This window comes from Cupressus sempervirens, chromosome 2, assembly GCF_028749045.1.
Source record: "Cupressus sempervirens isolate cs-2001-9-10 chromosome 2, ASM2874904v1, whole genome shotgun sequence".
Lineage (NCBI taxonomy): Eukaryota > Viridiplantae > Streptophyta > Pinopsida > Cupressales > Cupressaceae > Cupressus > Cupressus sempervirens.
Genome location: NC_143119.1, coordinates 204,850,595 through 204,867,006, shown reverse-complemented (window position 1 = coordinate 204,867,006; position 16,412 = coordinate 204,850,595). Strand labels below are relative to the sequence as shown.

The 16,412-nt window shown below is 32.7% G+C and overlaps 1 protein-coding gene and 1 pseudogene across 1 annotated transcript; both read left to right on the top strand.

The window, feature by feature from the left end:
• Positions 1-3,581: 3,581 nt before the first annotated feature.
• LOC149571768 (origin of replication complex subunit 6-like) lies at positions 3,582-6,477 on the top strand (annotated as a pseudogene).
• Positions 6,478-7,107: 630 nt separating this feature from the next.
• LOC149571767 (6-phosphogluconate dehydrogenase, decarboxylating 1-like) lies at positions 7,108-7,605 on the top strand. Its single transcript, XM_089815727.1, has one exon. It carries the CDS (start codon positions 7,108-7,110, stop codon positions 7,603-7,605), a length of 498 nt encoding a protein of 165 aa, XP_089671853.1.
• The last annotated feature ends 8,807 nt before the right edge of the window (positions 7,606-16,412 follow it).

The window sequence follows — 16,412 nt, the reverse complement described above, 5'->3', positions numbered from 1 at the left end:
AATATCTTCTACATAGTATTTTAATTCTTAGTACTTAGTTTTAACTACTAAATATTTGTAGTTTACATTCTTTGTTAAGACAACAATGATGATGGTGATTTATGCTTTGAAACTTGTGATATGTGCAAGTAGGTGTGGAAGATGGGTGTGATAAGTCAATTGGAAATCTTCTCTACATGGTTCATCACATCACTCAATTTTCACAAAAAAGGTTTTCTATTTCATGCCCTAATTCATTGTTATGGCAGAAAGACTTGTATGTTTATTTCTGCTTCCATGGCACAGACTAAAATGGTATCCGTGAACAAAATCTGTGTTGGAAATGAGAATGAAGTAACTGAGAGGGGGAGGGGGTGAATCAGTTACTACAAAAAAATTTCACAGTCCCTTAGATGTCTAAAAGTTTGATCTATTTTACAGATTACTGAAACTTGATATTGTAGCAAATAATAACAATCATTAAGAACTGATATCAAATCAATTCAGCAAACTCCAACACTAGAGACACTAGATTTAACGTGGAAACACAATATGGGAAAAACCACCAATGTAACTAGTTACTTGTTTTTCACTCTTCTGAAGTGAGCCCTATTAGGAGCCAACCCTATTAAAGGTTACAAAAAACACACTGTTAGGTGTGACCCTGTTAGAGGATTTAATCACCCTGTTAGGAGTGGCCTTGCTAGAGGTCTTTAGAACAATTCAATAGAACTGTCACCTTGTTAGAGGATTTACAATAGGGCTGTTAAACCCACTCTATTAAGAGATTTTGAGTTCACTGTTACAATGGTTAGAAAGCAACAATGAAGTGACTTGATATAATATGCAACTTATCTTTGCTGATTGCAGATCTTTGTTATGCTTGACTGGATCCTTACTGATCACATACAACTGTGCAGCTCCTTCAACACATCTGATCTTCCATCACACTTTTTCAACATTTGCTTATATGTTCAATATTCGCACTCTTATGCATCAAATTCTTGCTTATATTGAATTCACAACTTGATCTTTTATATATATACCTTACAAATTATCTTAGTCGGCTAAGAATTAAAAACCAACAAATCCCTTTACTGGTCGACACTGCTTGGTTAATACTGTTCAGAAAATAATTCATGTGTTAACGGACTGAGCTCGGTTAATACAGCAAACTCCATGACATCCCTTCAATCACCGGGAGAACTCGGTAAGTATAGGTGACCGAGTGAGCTCAGTAGAAACTATTTTTGCCAAATTCTCTTTGGACACCGAGTGAACTCGGTAAGCACTGACTTTCCTTTGCTTACCTTCCTATCTCGATAAACACTAACTTTTCTTTGGTTACCTTCCCAGCTCGGTAAACACTAACTTTTCTTTGGTTACCTTCTCAGCTCGGTAAACACTAACTTTTCTTTGCTTATCTTCCCAGCTTGGTAAATACTTTGTCACAGTTTCCTTCAATCACCAAGTGGGCTCGGTAAGTACTGAACTTCCTTCGTTAACCAAGTTAGCTCGGTAGAAGCTATCTTTACAATGTAATATTCAGCAATGCTTGGTAGACTCTGTAAACGACTATGCTTACCTTCTGAGCTCGGTAGACTCTGTCTGATAACTGATATGACATTTGTGTAACATCAAAGACAACACTCAATTAACCAATTGTATCCAACAATCTGCACCCTCCCTATATGGATGATACAAGATATTGAAGAAAAATGGTGTTGAAGGGAAAAGAAAGTTCTTTATGTGCTTCTTTATGCTTATTTTTGCTTCTATGGCATAGATTGAAAGGGTATCCGTGAATAAAAGCTGCACCCTCCCTATATGGATCATACAGGGTATTGAAGAAAAATGGCATTGAAGGGCAAAGAAAGTTCTTTATGTGCTGCTCTAGTGCATTGATGTCCTTCTCAGATAGATCTTTAGCAACCTACATCACAAAGGGGATTGAAACAACATCATTGAATTGGGAATAAATAAAAATGCAAGGGAATGGCATAAATAACACAGTGAATGCTCTTGTACTTTTTCATCATCTTAAGTCCTCCATTTTGGAAGTTCTATGTCTCTTACATATTTTGTTCTATGTAACTTTTAACCTTTTTGCCTTCTACATCTGCTATATAAGCTTTCCTTGTCATAGTCTTTAATTAGATACTATGATCTTTATGTTTATTATTGTGAACATCATTTAGTCATGTTGCACTCTTACCTTTGAGTAACCCATTGTTCTTTTCATTTCATGAACTCTATCTAGTCATGGTTCACATTTTTTCTTGCACATGGATAGAAAACTATCATTAATTTTCTATTTCATCATTATTAGGAAGACTAGGTTGTGCAGTCAATAATGATTGGGTTTTTTCTTGTAGGGTGCAATTCAATCTAATGATTCTAATTTTTAAGAGAAGCTTCTCAGATACCCATTGGATGATTCTAAAATATTGGGGCTTGTTACTTGATAAATTCATGGAGTAGGTACAAAAAATTTTCTTCTTCTTTTTTGGCATTTCTTAGCTCATGTTTTTGACTACTTGTTATGTAACTTCAGTTAATGCAACACAAATCCTAATACATGTTATAACTATCAAAAGAATTATATAGCTAGTGGATTATTACTATGCATATCATATACTGTTTAGTATTACATTAAAAAAAATCATATTCTTTTAGGTTGTTCAAGATTTTTTCATTTAGTTGTATTTTAAAATGGAAATTTTGTGTTTTTTTAATATATTTTTTAAATATGAAATAGTCATTTCCTATATCTTGTACTAAACTTTTACCTTATCCCAAATTGTGCCCCAATCTCCAAAACTGAGAGAGCTTTTCATACCCAATTCCCTAGGTTTTCCACTAATTGAATTAAAGATACTTCTACCCTTCAAACAATCAAATTAAACCCTTTGATTTCTCAATAAGAGTGGCTCCCTATTGAGGCCTATCTATTTCAAAGAGTAGTTGGGATTGCTAAGTAGTTGTAAGCTATTACTGAATGGTGTGTTGGATACCACTAAATCTTCCTTTGTCTATACAAAGCTTTTTGTGTTTCACAGGTTTTCTAACTATTATCCATTAGGATAGTGACTAACCATAGCCACCATTCCATCATTTTAACTAAGTAAATTGATTTACTTGGCCCTACCTTTATGTTTTGTGCCTATCATCCATAGTGCAACAACTAGAAACTTGCTAAACTATCTTATTTTGGCACAAAATGAAACTTGGTTTGAAACTTTGATGTATACCCGTGCACTATTCCAAAGATCTTATTTTACACTAGTACATTTGACCCCATTTTTAAACAAAAAATTTGACCAGCTATTAAAATGGGGTCAAATTGGTCAGAATAGGCAAGGAAAAATGTCTTTTTAAAAAAATTCATGTCCATGTTGGTCAAAATTCAACCAACATGGCCTTGTTATGTTAAAATCAAAAAAAATTTATTTCGTGCGGGTTGATTTGGGTGAGTTGCAAGCGGAACTATAGTTGGTCCATCTGGAGGACGGGCTCGTGCACTATAGAGGGTGAGAAGTCTTTCGGTTGGAGTAGCTAAAAGAGGGTAACATTCATTTCCCAACCATACTCTATAGAGAAACATGGACATGAATGGGTTAGGAAGAAAAATGGGCCTTGTAGAAGACAACAAGGTTATTGGGAAAGTCAAGGAGCTAAGACGTAATGTGCATTTTAATTCTTCCACTTTTGGTGTTGTATGTTTATTAAGAATTACATCAAATTTAGTGCAATTTTTATCATCTAGAATGCAATTTATTGGGAATGTTCATCATTGAGTCCTTTTTTAACCCCTTTTCATCCACAAGGTGAGGTTTGCAAATTAGTTCTCTACTTTGAACTCGCTGCTACAAAGTAATTTTTCTTGAACCTTATTCAGAAGGGTTCATCTTATTTTACATTGAAAAGGATCGAGTCATTTCTCAAATTTATAGCACAATCCTTACAACAAAGATCATGCCACATGCTGGCAATGAGATAATATAACACTGGGTCAAATCTTATTAATGTCATCTATCCTTGCCATTACACTACATTCCTCAAGACTAGATCTATGTTTCCCAGAAAGAAATAATTTAACAAGAGGAGAAATTATTTCTTGAACATTAGATGATTCCCATTGCTTACCCTTCATGGATTTCTAGTTCTCATTCTTTATGATTTTATTAGAAAAATTGCAACAATGACATTTAATTTGCAATGATTGAATGCATTGTTTGTACAAATTACAAGTTCCCTTTGATAGATAGAAGGCCATTAGGCTAAGAGGCTTGTCTGAGAAGGCATATACCAAGTCCTTGAATGCAATGCAAAATGCACTTGGAGTCAGGTAGGTTAATTATCTAAATCGAATCAGTCGCAATTCTTTGTCTATTTTCTCTTTTGACATTAATGAATTATATTCAAAAATGATGATGAGTCTGCACTTTTAATTTGCCTTGTAGGCCAAAACTGGGCATCTGAGAACTTGGAATCCAGTTTGGATGTCTTAGATGGATTGGGTCTGCCCAAAGAGTCTTGTCTTTGTAAGTTCCATTTTCCTTGACTTAGTTTTCAGCTCTCAAATGGTCTGTTTACTTAAACTTCAAACTGTTTGCAACTTACTGGTCAAATATTTATATAGTGCTCTATGGAACTTGAGAAACCAAGTTTCCTTATTTTAGATTTCAAGACCCAAATGGTTTGTTTTCTTGGATTTCCAATCTTTTGAAATTTATGGCTCAAAGGCTTATAGTATGATCTGTGCTTGGGGAAATTATTAAGGTGGGTATAATGATTTCATCGGAGTAAGGCCTAAGGGCATACCAAATGAAATCCTATGCTCTTATACTTTGACCTTGAGCTCTCTAATAAGTGTAGGGTTAGCATATGATCCCTGAGTCTTGTCAGGCCAAAATCATGGTCGAATATGAAATTTTAATATTAACCTTATATAGATACAAAGAAAGATTTATAGCTGCTCTACCAGAGTCTTAGAGATCAAGTGTTGATTTTGGTCATCTAGTGTTCACTGCAATAGCATTTTACCTATGTGCAAGAAGAAATAAGGTTTTTTTGTACTTGCATATTTCAAGCTTGTTATTAGGCCAATAATAATCCTTTGATTTTGTAGTCAATATGAATGAAGGATATAACCTAGGAGCAGTCTTTTTCTCTTTTTTCTTTTTCTTTTGGGTGAAAAACTTAAACAAAATTCAAACCCTTACTCTTTTGTTTCATTTTATCATCACACGTATGACAATAATATAGTAATGGCCTCAATTTAGTCTTCTCTAAACTTTGGTTTCTTGTTTATCCATATACTCACCCTAAGTTCTGGAACTTACTATGCAAAAACCTAACTTATTTATCTGGATGCAATTAAAAGTTGATAAGATGAAACTAATCGAGATATGTGGTACATTGAACTTTGAGTTTTCAAATGTGAGTGTTCTTTTTGGGTGCATAGAAATCTTGAAGGTTTTGTTATATTATTCACATTGTCAATTTGTAGATGCTAACTAAATCAAACAAGGAAACCCTCTCAATGATTTTTTTTTCTTAACTATATATATATATATATATATATATATATATATATATATATATATATATATATATATATATATATATATATATATATATATATATATATTTCTAATTGTTTGGTCTAGGTTGCAACATCTATGAATGATCTCTATTTTGATGTTGTGGGAATTGCCAAAGAAAAGAAGGATCCAAAATCTATGAAAAACAATAGAGGTGTGTTTTCTTTAGAGACTATTTTTTTTATGTGATGACATTGATTTTTTAACCTTTGCATATTTTTAATATGGCAAGTTCTTTTCATTAATTATGGTCAAGTTTAGACTAGGTTCATTCTTGTTACTTAATAGATACATTCTTATATTTTTGTGCTTGCTTGGTGCTGAAAAGTTTGAAAGATTATTCCGGGCTTGTTTACATTGTAGTTATTATGGCCTTTTAAAATTTCTTCTATATAAAATTCATATGGGCTAGCATATCTCAGATCCTTATTGTTGAAGATTTCAAAGTGCATTGTACTCTTATGTCTTAAATTGGTTTGATAGACCAGCTCTGCATAACCATTTTTCTATTCTTTACATGGTTGAATTTATTTTCACACCATCTTTAATTTTTTCTTAGGTTCACATTGATTTAGTATGGCAAATTGGAACAAAATCTTGGTCTAAATTCTGGTCGTTATGATTGTTGTAGGAAACTAAGTGTATTGGGTTTGTAGGGAAAGAACTTTTGGATGCATTGCCAAGCAAGAGAATATGTGAAGACGAGGTAGAATCTGACAATAGTGGTGAATCAATTGATGATGAATATGAACTTGAGGTAAATTGGTTCATATATTATACCTAAAAGTTTACGAAGTTATTTTTATATATTTGATGTTATTCCAATGTGGATAGACATGCAATGCATTTCTCATATAATAATTAATAACTAAGGATGTAAAATCAACTTAGCTACATTGTTTTATGTGAAAGAATGTATTTCTTAGTTAAGCATTGGTACTTGAGTGTTTCTTTTATTGATGATTGGAAGCACAAGCTTATATTTCTACATGGTTGAAGGATGTTGTAGTTAAACATAATAATATTTTATTGTAACTATAGTAACATTCCATTTGCATGGTAGTGAAACGATGTAGGAAAAGTGTAAGTGGAATTCAAATATTCACATCCAATTAAAACACAAGGCAAAAACTTGGGGGTTAACTAAACAAAACACTAGCTCTTATAAAAAAGCTACATTATGTTTTGAGAACTTGAGAGAGCTAATCTGACTGCAGTGTTTGTATCCCTTGCCTAGTTTCCTAGTTTGAATTGCAATCTAGATTACTATGAGATTTTTATATGTTTCCTTTATTGTGAAAACCTTGCTCTTGGATGGTTTAGCCTTTTCGAAGATGACACCAAAATAGTTTGGTTCAATAGTTGATGTTGAAACAGTTAAACTTAGAGCTCTATATAATGACATTGCCACACAAATCCAAGGAAGTTTGTTTCAAATTTCTTTTGTAAGCTAAAAGTTCTAATCCTCCCTTGGATGTTAACCTTACTCTTGATTTTGATTATGTGAACACAAGAAAAAGAGATGGCTGAATTTTTGAGAATAGGATTGGCTAGATTGGCTATGATGGGGCAAAATCTAGCTCTCAACATTACAAAAAAAGGCATTCCCATCTCAGTCTACAATTGGAGCCTAGAAAAGGTAGATGAGATGGTAGATAGAGCCAAGCTGGAAGGCAATCTACCAGTAAAAGGCTTCCATGATGCCAAGGAATTTGTGCTCTCAATCCAGAAGCCCAGAGTCATAATCCTTCTAATCAAAGTAGAGCCCCCCGTGGACAAATCAATTGAGACTCTGGCTGCCCACATGGAAGAAGGGGACTATATTGTGGATAGTGGGAATGAATGGTATGAAAAAACAAAGACAAAGCAGGAGGAGGTAAAGAAGAGGGGGCTTCTATATTTGGGCATGGGGGTTTCAGGGGGTGAAGAGGATGCTAGGAATGGCCCTTCTCTTATGCCTAGAGGGTCATATGAGGCTTACAAGTATATTGAGGATAAAATTGTTAAGATTGTTGTGTAGGTGGATAGTGGCCCTTTTGTTACATATATTGGAAAGGGCGGATCTAGAAATTTCATCAAGATGGTGCACAATGGGATCGAGTATGGTGACATGCACCTTATTGTAGAGGCTTATGATGTGCTGAAGTCTATAGGTAAGGAAATTCAAGATTCGATTATTTCTCACTTTCTATGAGTTCTTTTTTTTGGTGGGTGATATGATCTGTTGAAGTCTATAGGTAAAGAAAATTAAGAGTCAATTTGGTTTCAATTTTACAATCCTCTCATCTGTGGTCATTATTTTTGATAATTTGGAGTTGTAACTTTCCAACCCATCATCCTAGGTAGAAGATGATTAGGATCATCCTTCATATTTAGATGAATTTATAAAATGTAAATCCCAATTATCAAGGAAATCCTATCTAAATTTTTTTTGAATTGTACTAATGCACGTAATTCATCACAAACAATAAAAAAATAGTTACAAAAGCACCCAAGAATCTAAGTAGATCTGGATCAAATTCTAATATAGTTAAATTCAATATTCTGCCTTAACATTTGCCACTTTCTTCCCTTATTATAAGATCCAAAAAGGCATCCTTTGTGTGGTTGCACATTTTTTGCATACAAGACAAGTGGAACTTTCTTTATGATAGTAGCTATACAATCTCCATGAAATAAAAACTGTATTGCAATCTTATCAAAATAAAAACATTATTCCAATCTCAATTATCTAGAAGTAGTTTTTACAACTTGAACCCAATTTCTAACTAAATCCATCTTTAGAAACACCATATTATGATCTTCAAAACTCTGCATTGGATAATTGCTGCCAACCTTAATTGTAACCGAAAGGTGATCAATGCTTCTACATCAAATCCTCAAAATCTTGAAGTATTGAACTACTTGGTTTAAGATAAAATTAATTTTTGTTTAAGATGTGCCAACTTGACTACTTATTGTTTCTTGAATCAATGCCAAGATAGCCAAACTTAAACTCTTTTATATTCTAGTATTTTTTCACTTTCTTTATTTTGAAATTTTTTGGACATTTGGGTAGTCTAACTCAAAGGTGGATTAGCTGCCTTGTTGCCTGATTGTATCATGCTTTTGTCCTCTTTCTATTCATACATATCAAAAATTTTAAGATGTAGAAGATCTTTTGGAAAATCTAGAGGAAATAAGTATCACTGATCAATTTTCGTGGAATCTTTTATTGAGAAGCATTTTTCATTGTAATTTGTTACATTGGCCTTTTTGAAATCAATCCTTTTGCACATACACTATAGTAGATCACCGACTATATTCTGCCTTTTTTAGCATCCTCCTATGAGCCTTCTCTTCACAAGTTTCAGTATTTGGTCACTTCTAAATATCCTTTTTCATGGTTTCAAAGAAATTCTTCATCCCTTAAAAAATAGTTCTACTATGTGAACTCTTTACAAGAGTGGGTATACACCATTTTCAAAGGGACATACTTAGTGAAGTAATTAACTGAATTATTAAAGCAAATTATGCATACAACCATTGTCACAGTCTTCATTTGTATCTGAGGAAATAGTACAACAACTTTCCTAGCATTCAATGAATTAGTTTTCATTGCTCTTAAGCTTGAGAATAACATCCAAAATTACAATGTGGTCATGCTCATGGCTTCTTCCATAATTTATACCAAGCATGATTTAGAATTTCATTTCTCCTTATAAGATGCATCTTTGTGGTATTCACAAGCTGCAGTGTGAGCAATCTTGGAAAATTGATCCACGAAAATGACCAAAATATACCATCAAAACCTCTGTGTATGACTCAATATAAATTCCATTCTAATACATTGCTTATGTTTTTAAATTTTCCAAGATACTAAGTATCAATATTTTGCCTAGTTTTAGTTGCCTAAGCTTGGCAAGTTTTCAAATGTAACATCTGTTCACTTAGATCACAATATCTCAAGTCTTAGAAGACAAACATTTCCACTCTTCTAGTTGTTGCAGGATTTCATTTCTCCCATATTATTCTAATAGCTAGCATGTGCTTCACATAATATGGTCTTCCTCATGGTAGCTTGAGGACAACACAATTTCTTTTCTCTGGAATAAAATTGATCATGCATCATGAAGTCCAAATGGGAACTCATAATACCTATATTTGATTCTTTACAAGGATTATTAGTGGCTCAAAGGGCTAGATTTTAGTGTAATACATCCTTGAGATGCTTCAAACCTACGACCTCATTAGTCATAGTTGTACATGAAATCCTTTGAGAATGAGAGCACTGGTAACCACATTTATCTTCCCTACCTTGTACTTGATTATAAATGTGAAAGTCTACAAATAAATATACCATTTAATATGGGTAGCATGTAGTTGTTATTGAGTTTGCAAGCATTTTAAAGCTTGATTATCCATATTTAATGTGAATATAAATGTATATTGATCCCTGAAAGCTAGATTTTTTGGCCTCGCCTACAAATGATTGATATAGCTTATATTCATTGGGTTCTTTGTTAGGAGGACATCACTGGGAAATGTTCAATATTTGGATCTATATTGTGTGGTCCTCTCATGGGATTTAAGTTGAAATGTGTTTTTTAGAACTTAACAAAAGCTTTAGCTTAATCACTTTATCATAGTCAATCATAGATGTTCTTAGTTATGGCCCTTATTGTGTCCACAAATTTTTTATTCCTTGAAGAAAGGATTTTCTGGTCCCTAATCTATAAGCATGAAATGCCAATTTTGACTTGAATTTTTACACAAGCCACTAGTATATAGGTCATTCCTATCTACAATGCCACCTCTTTTGGTTATGTTGTGTAGGTCAATATGGATAAATTTTAATTTTGTTCTTATTGCCAAGTTTGCACAAAGCTTTATATTTCATAGGATCTCAAAGACTTCAGTAATATGTAAATTGATGGTAGATACCATATTAGAGGGCTTTGGACATCCATATTATGTCAAAGCTTAATTGTATATTTGCTCAACTTAAAGCAGTCTCCTTCCATAAGGTTTCACAACTCTCAATGCAAGTTGTTGATGCTTATGTTGCTAAAGGGCTCAAGTCAAAGCCAAACATAATCGGTTGAAGATGGTGGTATAACCTCTAATGAAGTTTCCAAAGCCATGCAAACTTTATGTTTTGTGCAACATGAAGGCAATTTAGGAGTAAAATTTTGACCATATAGAACTTCTTAGTGTTATGTGTGCTTTTGTGCAACAACATGAAAAAAATGTTTACAAAATATAGGGAACCTTCTTAGGCTTAGATGTTTCAACGTAAACTAGTATAAGTAATGGATGTCTTAAATTTTCTAAATTGCCAATTCTTAGGTTCCAAGATCTCCACGTATTTCTATTCATCTTATTTCACTCATTATTAAATAGATAAAACATGAATTTTTTAGCATCTGTACATGAAAGATTTTGTCATTTGTTGAAAGTCCAATAGTTTGATGGTCCAATGTGCTAGAAAAACAAAATATTGTGAATTTATATTTTAAGATCCATTGGTTTGTAAATGATAAATTCATAGATTAGCAAAGATTGCTTTGGGGCAAGTATAAATATAGCCTCAAAATGTTTTCACCAATTTTAGTCAACCAACATGATTTTACATGCACCCAGTGATTGTAAGTGAAATCTTTTGAACATTACAATATCAAAATTTTATTGCATATAGAAATAAAATATTGAGGCTATAATATATGTTTGACAAAATGCTTGTTAGCTAGATAGATAGTGGCCCTAGAACCCTTTGTGAAGGCTATAAATAGAAGGAACCTCTGTGGATTGTTTTTGAAGTGTCAAGAATGATTAATCTTTTGTCTTATTTGAGAGTTTCCTCACAGAAGACAATTGATGGACGTGGGCATTGAATAAAGCTAGTGGGCAAGGGCTTACAGTTAAAAGAGTGTGAACATATCATTATAAAAAATTTAGAATTTGAAGGTGGTCGAGGGCCTGATGTTGATGGAATTCAAATAAAGCCAAATTCATGGCATATATGGATAGATTGATGCAACCTTAGTGATTATGATGATGGACTTATTGATATCACACACCAAAGTACTGATATAACTATCTCAAGGTAAAGTAACATTATTTTTGTTAAGTCTGATTCAAGTAGTACTTTAAAGAGTTATCAGCTGTCATAGGACCTTGAAAATAACATATATATTAATAGTCTTAATTATGTAACAAGCATATATAACTACATTTCTACTATGCCTCTAGTTAATTCGTAGATGCTTGTCTTGGACTGGACAAACCTATAATTGGATCTTTGTTTGAGAAAATATTTGCTCTTATCATGATCTAGCTTGCTTCCAAAATATCCTGGGATATAATTATCATTTAGTCTTCTTAAAATTATAATTGATTCCTACTTTTAGTAGCCTATACGCTATATGTTGATTTGATTAGTATAGAAAAAAATAAGGCCTTAGAAAAAAAAATTTTTGCCTACTTGGCTTAGTTGTGGCTTGTGGCTATACACTTATGATACTATTCAATTAAGTTTCACAACTTTCATGGAATCATGTCTGTATAATTGTATTATTCAAGGAATAGTGGCAATGGATTTGTGAGGTTGTGATGTAGGCTAGTCCAATACTGAGATTCTTCTTTCAAATTTTAGTGTTGCATTATTTAATAGTCAACTCAAAGCTTAACATACAATTTAATTGATCCCATTTGGCATGAATTGTCATGGGAAGGATATATATTCCTTTATTGCACTCTTAATTTTGCAATTATTGAGCACCAGGCTAAAAAGGAATATTTATACTATATGGCCATTTTATTCAATGGCTTGCTATCTATGTCACATGGGCATAGATATAAGAAGAGCATTGAACATAGATAGAACAATTTTATAAAACCCCAGATATAATACAGCTAACATACAAGATATGCCAAAAAATAGACGAGTGTAGACAATTTGATTAATTCAAATATAACCACTTCCTCCCCACCCCCCAACACACCAAATACACAAACAAGCATATCAGATATGGATTTGTATATGAATTAGCATAGCTACCTACTTTCCTGACAATGAGCTCTCATTTGGGCCATATCATAATATCCTGATACAGGAACAAGTTGTCTGTGTGTTAAACAAATAAAGCATTAAAAGAAAGAAACTTTGTTGCAAACAAAATACATATAAAGTTAAAAAAACAAACAAATAAACAATAAATTGTTATATAATTTCTTACTAACAACAAGCCTCACTAGCAATACAAGAGTCTTACTAACTACAATCAAGCCACTAACCCCTACCCACTAGTCAAAGAAGAATGACTAAAACACAAAGGGATACTCTATTTCATTTCAAAACAATAAATTTACTATCTCATATTTGTAACAGTCTACATAATCTTCTTATATGTATTCAAAGATTGCAAAGAATGAAACTCTGTAATTCACCCTATAATTCACCAACCTTACACAAAAGCCGACAAAGTCTCTCGATGCAAAATTTACTATAACCTTCACAAACTTCTTTTTTCTCTAGCATGAAACTCATTGCATCATATCTATAGAGATAAAAAATTTAACAAATGCATATACCTTTTTATTCTATCCATAATTTTTTTTTTTTTTATTTGATGCATTCTCTCTCACAGACACACTCAGACCTTCATCATTTTCCATGCATTTCAAAAAATAGTAGGAATAAACTATTATAGCAATAAATTTAACCAACAACTAAGTTTTCAAATTCTTCTAACAATAGTTGACCATTGGAATCTGAAAAGAATGAACAAATATCCATTCAACTTTTGTCAATAAAAATTAATAGAGCATTTGTTGATACCTTACATGACCATGAGACTCTTCAACTGCTAATTGTTGGAATTTGAAAATAATCAACGGCTAACCATTCATTTTTTTCTAGAACTATTGGTTTTGATTGAAGGAACACTAATTATGAAAGACAAACTGTGTAACGTGATCACTAATTATGAGGTTTGGTTACAACAGTGAGCAATCTGCCTGAACAACATTATATTTTTATGATTGGGATGAGTTTATTATGTTAATCTAATGCTGAAACAGCTTTCATTTAGTTGAAACTTTGTTGGAGAGTCATATAATGAGCAAGCCCAAGTTAGATGAGGGTTTGTAAGAGCAATTTGGGGCTTTCATAGTTACAAGGTATATGAGACTGAATTGATTGTAATTTCTTTTGATTGGGTTAAACAACAACACTATTGAAAGCTTGAGGGCTGGAAGCCACATATGTCACACACTTGTTCTGTAAAAGTGGGGTCAAATAGGCCAAAAACTAGTGACAGTCATCTATTGAGGACAGTTGATCCAAAACATCAATATCTAATTTTGATCTTGAAGAACTTGTTTGATCTTGACTATTCAGTTAAATTTATCTTGCCTCTAACTATAGATGTATAAACTATCAGTGTTGGAGCTCTATTTCTCATGATAGATTTTAAGTTTTTGATCACTTCATTTATAAATCTTTTAGGCTCTGAAGAAATTTTTGGATGGAGATGCCATATTAACATTAGATCCAAAAATAAAAGGAAACCCTACTGCAAACTTGGTGACAGAGAAAGTGCTATTAAGGAGTGGTTAAAAGGCTTGGTAGTGATTTGGTTTTGATCAATCAAGTATGCTTCATGTGTCCCTACTTTGTCTACTCAAAATTTAGCTCTTGTTTATGGCTTGTTATTATTATGAGCTTTATAAGTTTATATATTTCATTTCTCTGTTAAAAATTGCTATTACATTTTGGTTTTCTTTGTGTTGTACATAATCCAAATTAAACCCATTTATTTCTTATTATAGAGCTGCATCAACCTTATGCTCAAAAATAGAAGAGGAAGGCTCATGTTATATGATTAGAACCACACAAGCCATAGGAGAATGTCAAAGATAGTCATGATGTGCCTATTAGCATCATGACTATTTTTGGCATTCTCCTATGGCTCGCAAGGGAGATCAACTAGCGAATATGCTCTGTTAGCTTTTAATACACTTCATAGATGAGATTGCATTACATCAGATTCACTACTACACTCAAGAATGGGCTCATCTTCAATCTTTAGATTGAAGATGAGCCCATTTTGGAGTGTAGTAATGAATCTCCAAGATCCTTTAGCCCAAGCATATCATGTCCTTCGGATGATCTTTCTAAAGCTACATCAACATTATATCCTTCAAGTGTTTGATTCTTCATCTTTCCTCTTTATTATTCTATGAAACAATTCTTATGGTTTAAGTTTTTCAGCATTGATTTGTAATTTCAGTCAGAAATCTCTATATATCTTTTCTTGCCAGACAGGGTTAGTTTTTATGTAAATGTCTTTTCTTTTTTAGCTTGGACTTGAATTCACCACCAATGGTCTTTATACTGCAGTGGGGTGGGCTATATTGGCCTTGTTTGTTCAGCTTCTAGGCTTTTCTATTCAGAAGGGGATCTTTGTTGGAGGTTTTTGAATAGTATTGTTGACTCTAGTTGGTCACGAGGTAATTAATATTACTTTATTCTGGTAGTTTCTTCAAGTTTTTGATGTTGTAATGTGTGCTTTGAGTTTTAGACCTTAGTTTATACCTACCAACAACAAGACTACTTTGCTTCATCAGAATCATGAATAAGGAATGCAGAGGTAAGATTTTCTAGGTTTTTGCTAAGAAAATGTTGATATTAAAGCAGTGGGGCTGCTTGGCATTTTATGCAAATTTGTTTGGTGTAATTTAAGATTTGAAGAAAACTATTGAAATTTTTCCTGTCCTCCCTATTTTATGCAAATTAAATATGAGATTCATTGTTACTTGACTCCTCTACAATTTTCAATAACTGCTAGGATACTAAGAACATATCTTCTTGGAATGTTGGTATCATGATGCGAACTTTCTATTATAGGTAATGTGCTTTACATGTTTTCATCAAATAAAATATCACAATAAATAGTAAATGGTCTCCATCCAAGTTGACTTCTGGTAAAAATCATAGCATTGAGATTGTTATTTTGTATCTGAGGAAACTCAACATTCCACTTATATGTGTCATGAATGATATTTGTAGGAAGGTCTCTTCTTTATTCCAAAGTCCCCCATGTAGTTATTGAATAGCCTTTTTTCCTAATAATTTCCTCATGGTCGGTGATTTATGTGAATTGTTAGTACTTCTAGAATCAGTTTTTTTTAATATAGCTTATGCTTGGTGCAAGAAACAAGATTTTGGATATGTTACATGCTTATTAGCTGGAAACACCATACTAGATTTATGTAGGTACTTAACAGAGTGAGTAAAGCTATGAGAAACTCAATCCATGATTTCAAAGCACAATTCTACTTAGTGGTTTTAGTTTAGAGAATCCATTTTATTATATGGATACATATTAGATAACATACCCACACGAGCCCAACAAACCTTAATTTTTAGACTGTGTAGGATACTGTGTGAAAATTTAACATAAACCTTCCTAAACTTATTTAACAAAACTGGAACCAAATGAGGATGAAAAATGAAATGTTTTTTCTATTTTGAGGACCCCTTTTTTGGGTTATCTTCTGATGCAACTCTAAAAAAAAAATTTCATAGTGAATTTTTAAATGTAAACTTATAAATATGTATGGAGCTATTATTTGTCTATATTGCTTTAGAAGTAATGCAAATAGGGTGAGATTACATTTGGGTTTACTTTTGGTGATGTCATTAATTGAAGTTCAAGAGGCTCATTTTGTATCGTTGAGTTCATCATGTAGGAATGACAATGATCTTGAATGAAAATTTTCTAACTCTTAAGTGTTTGTAGAGCCTATGGAAGAATTAATTATGTAGAGCATCTTGAGTTGGAT

Bases quoted from the DNA above. Each gene is read 5' to 3' on its own strand.
- LOC149571767 (XM_089815727.1), top strand. From the start codon at position 7,108: ATGGCTGAATTTTTGAGAATAGGATTGGCTAGATTGGCTATGATGGGG.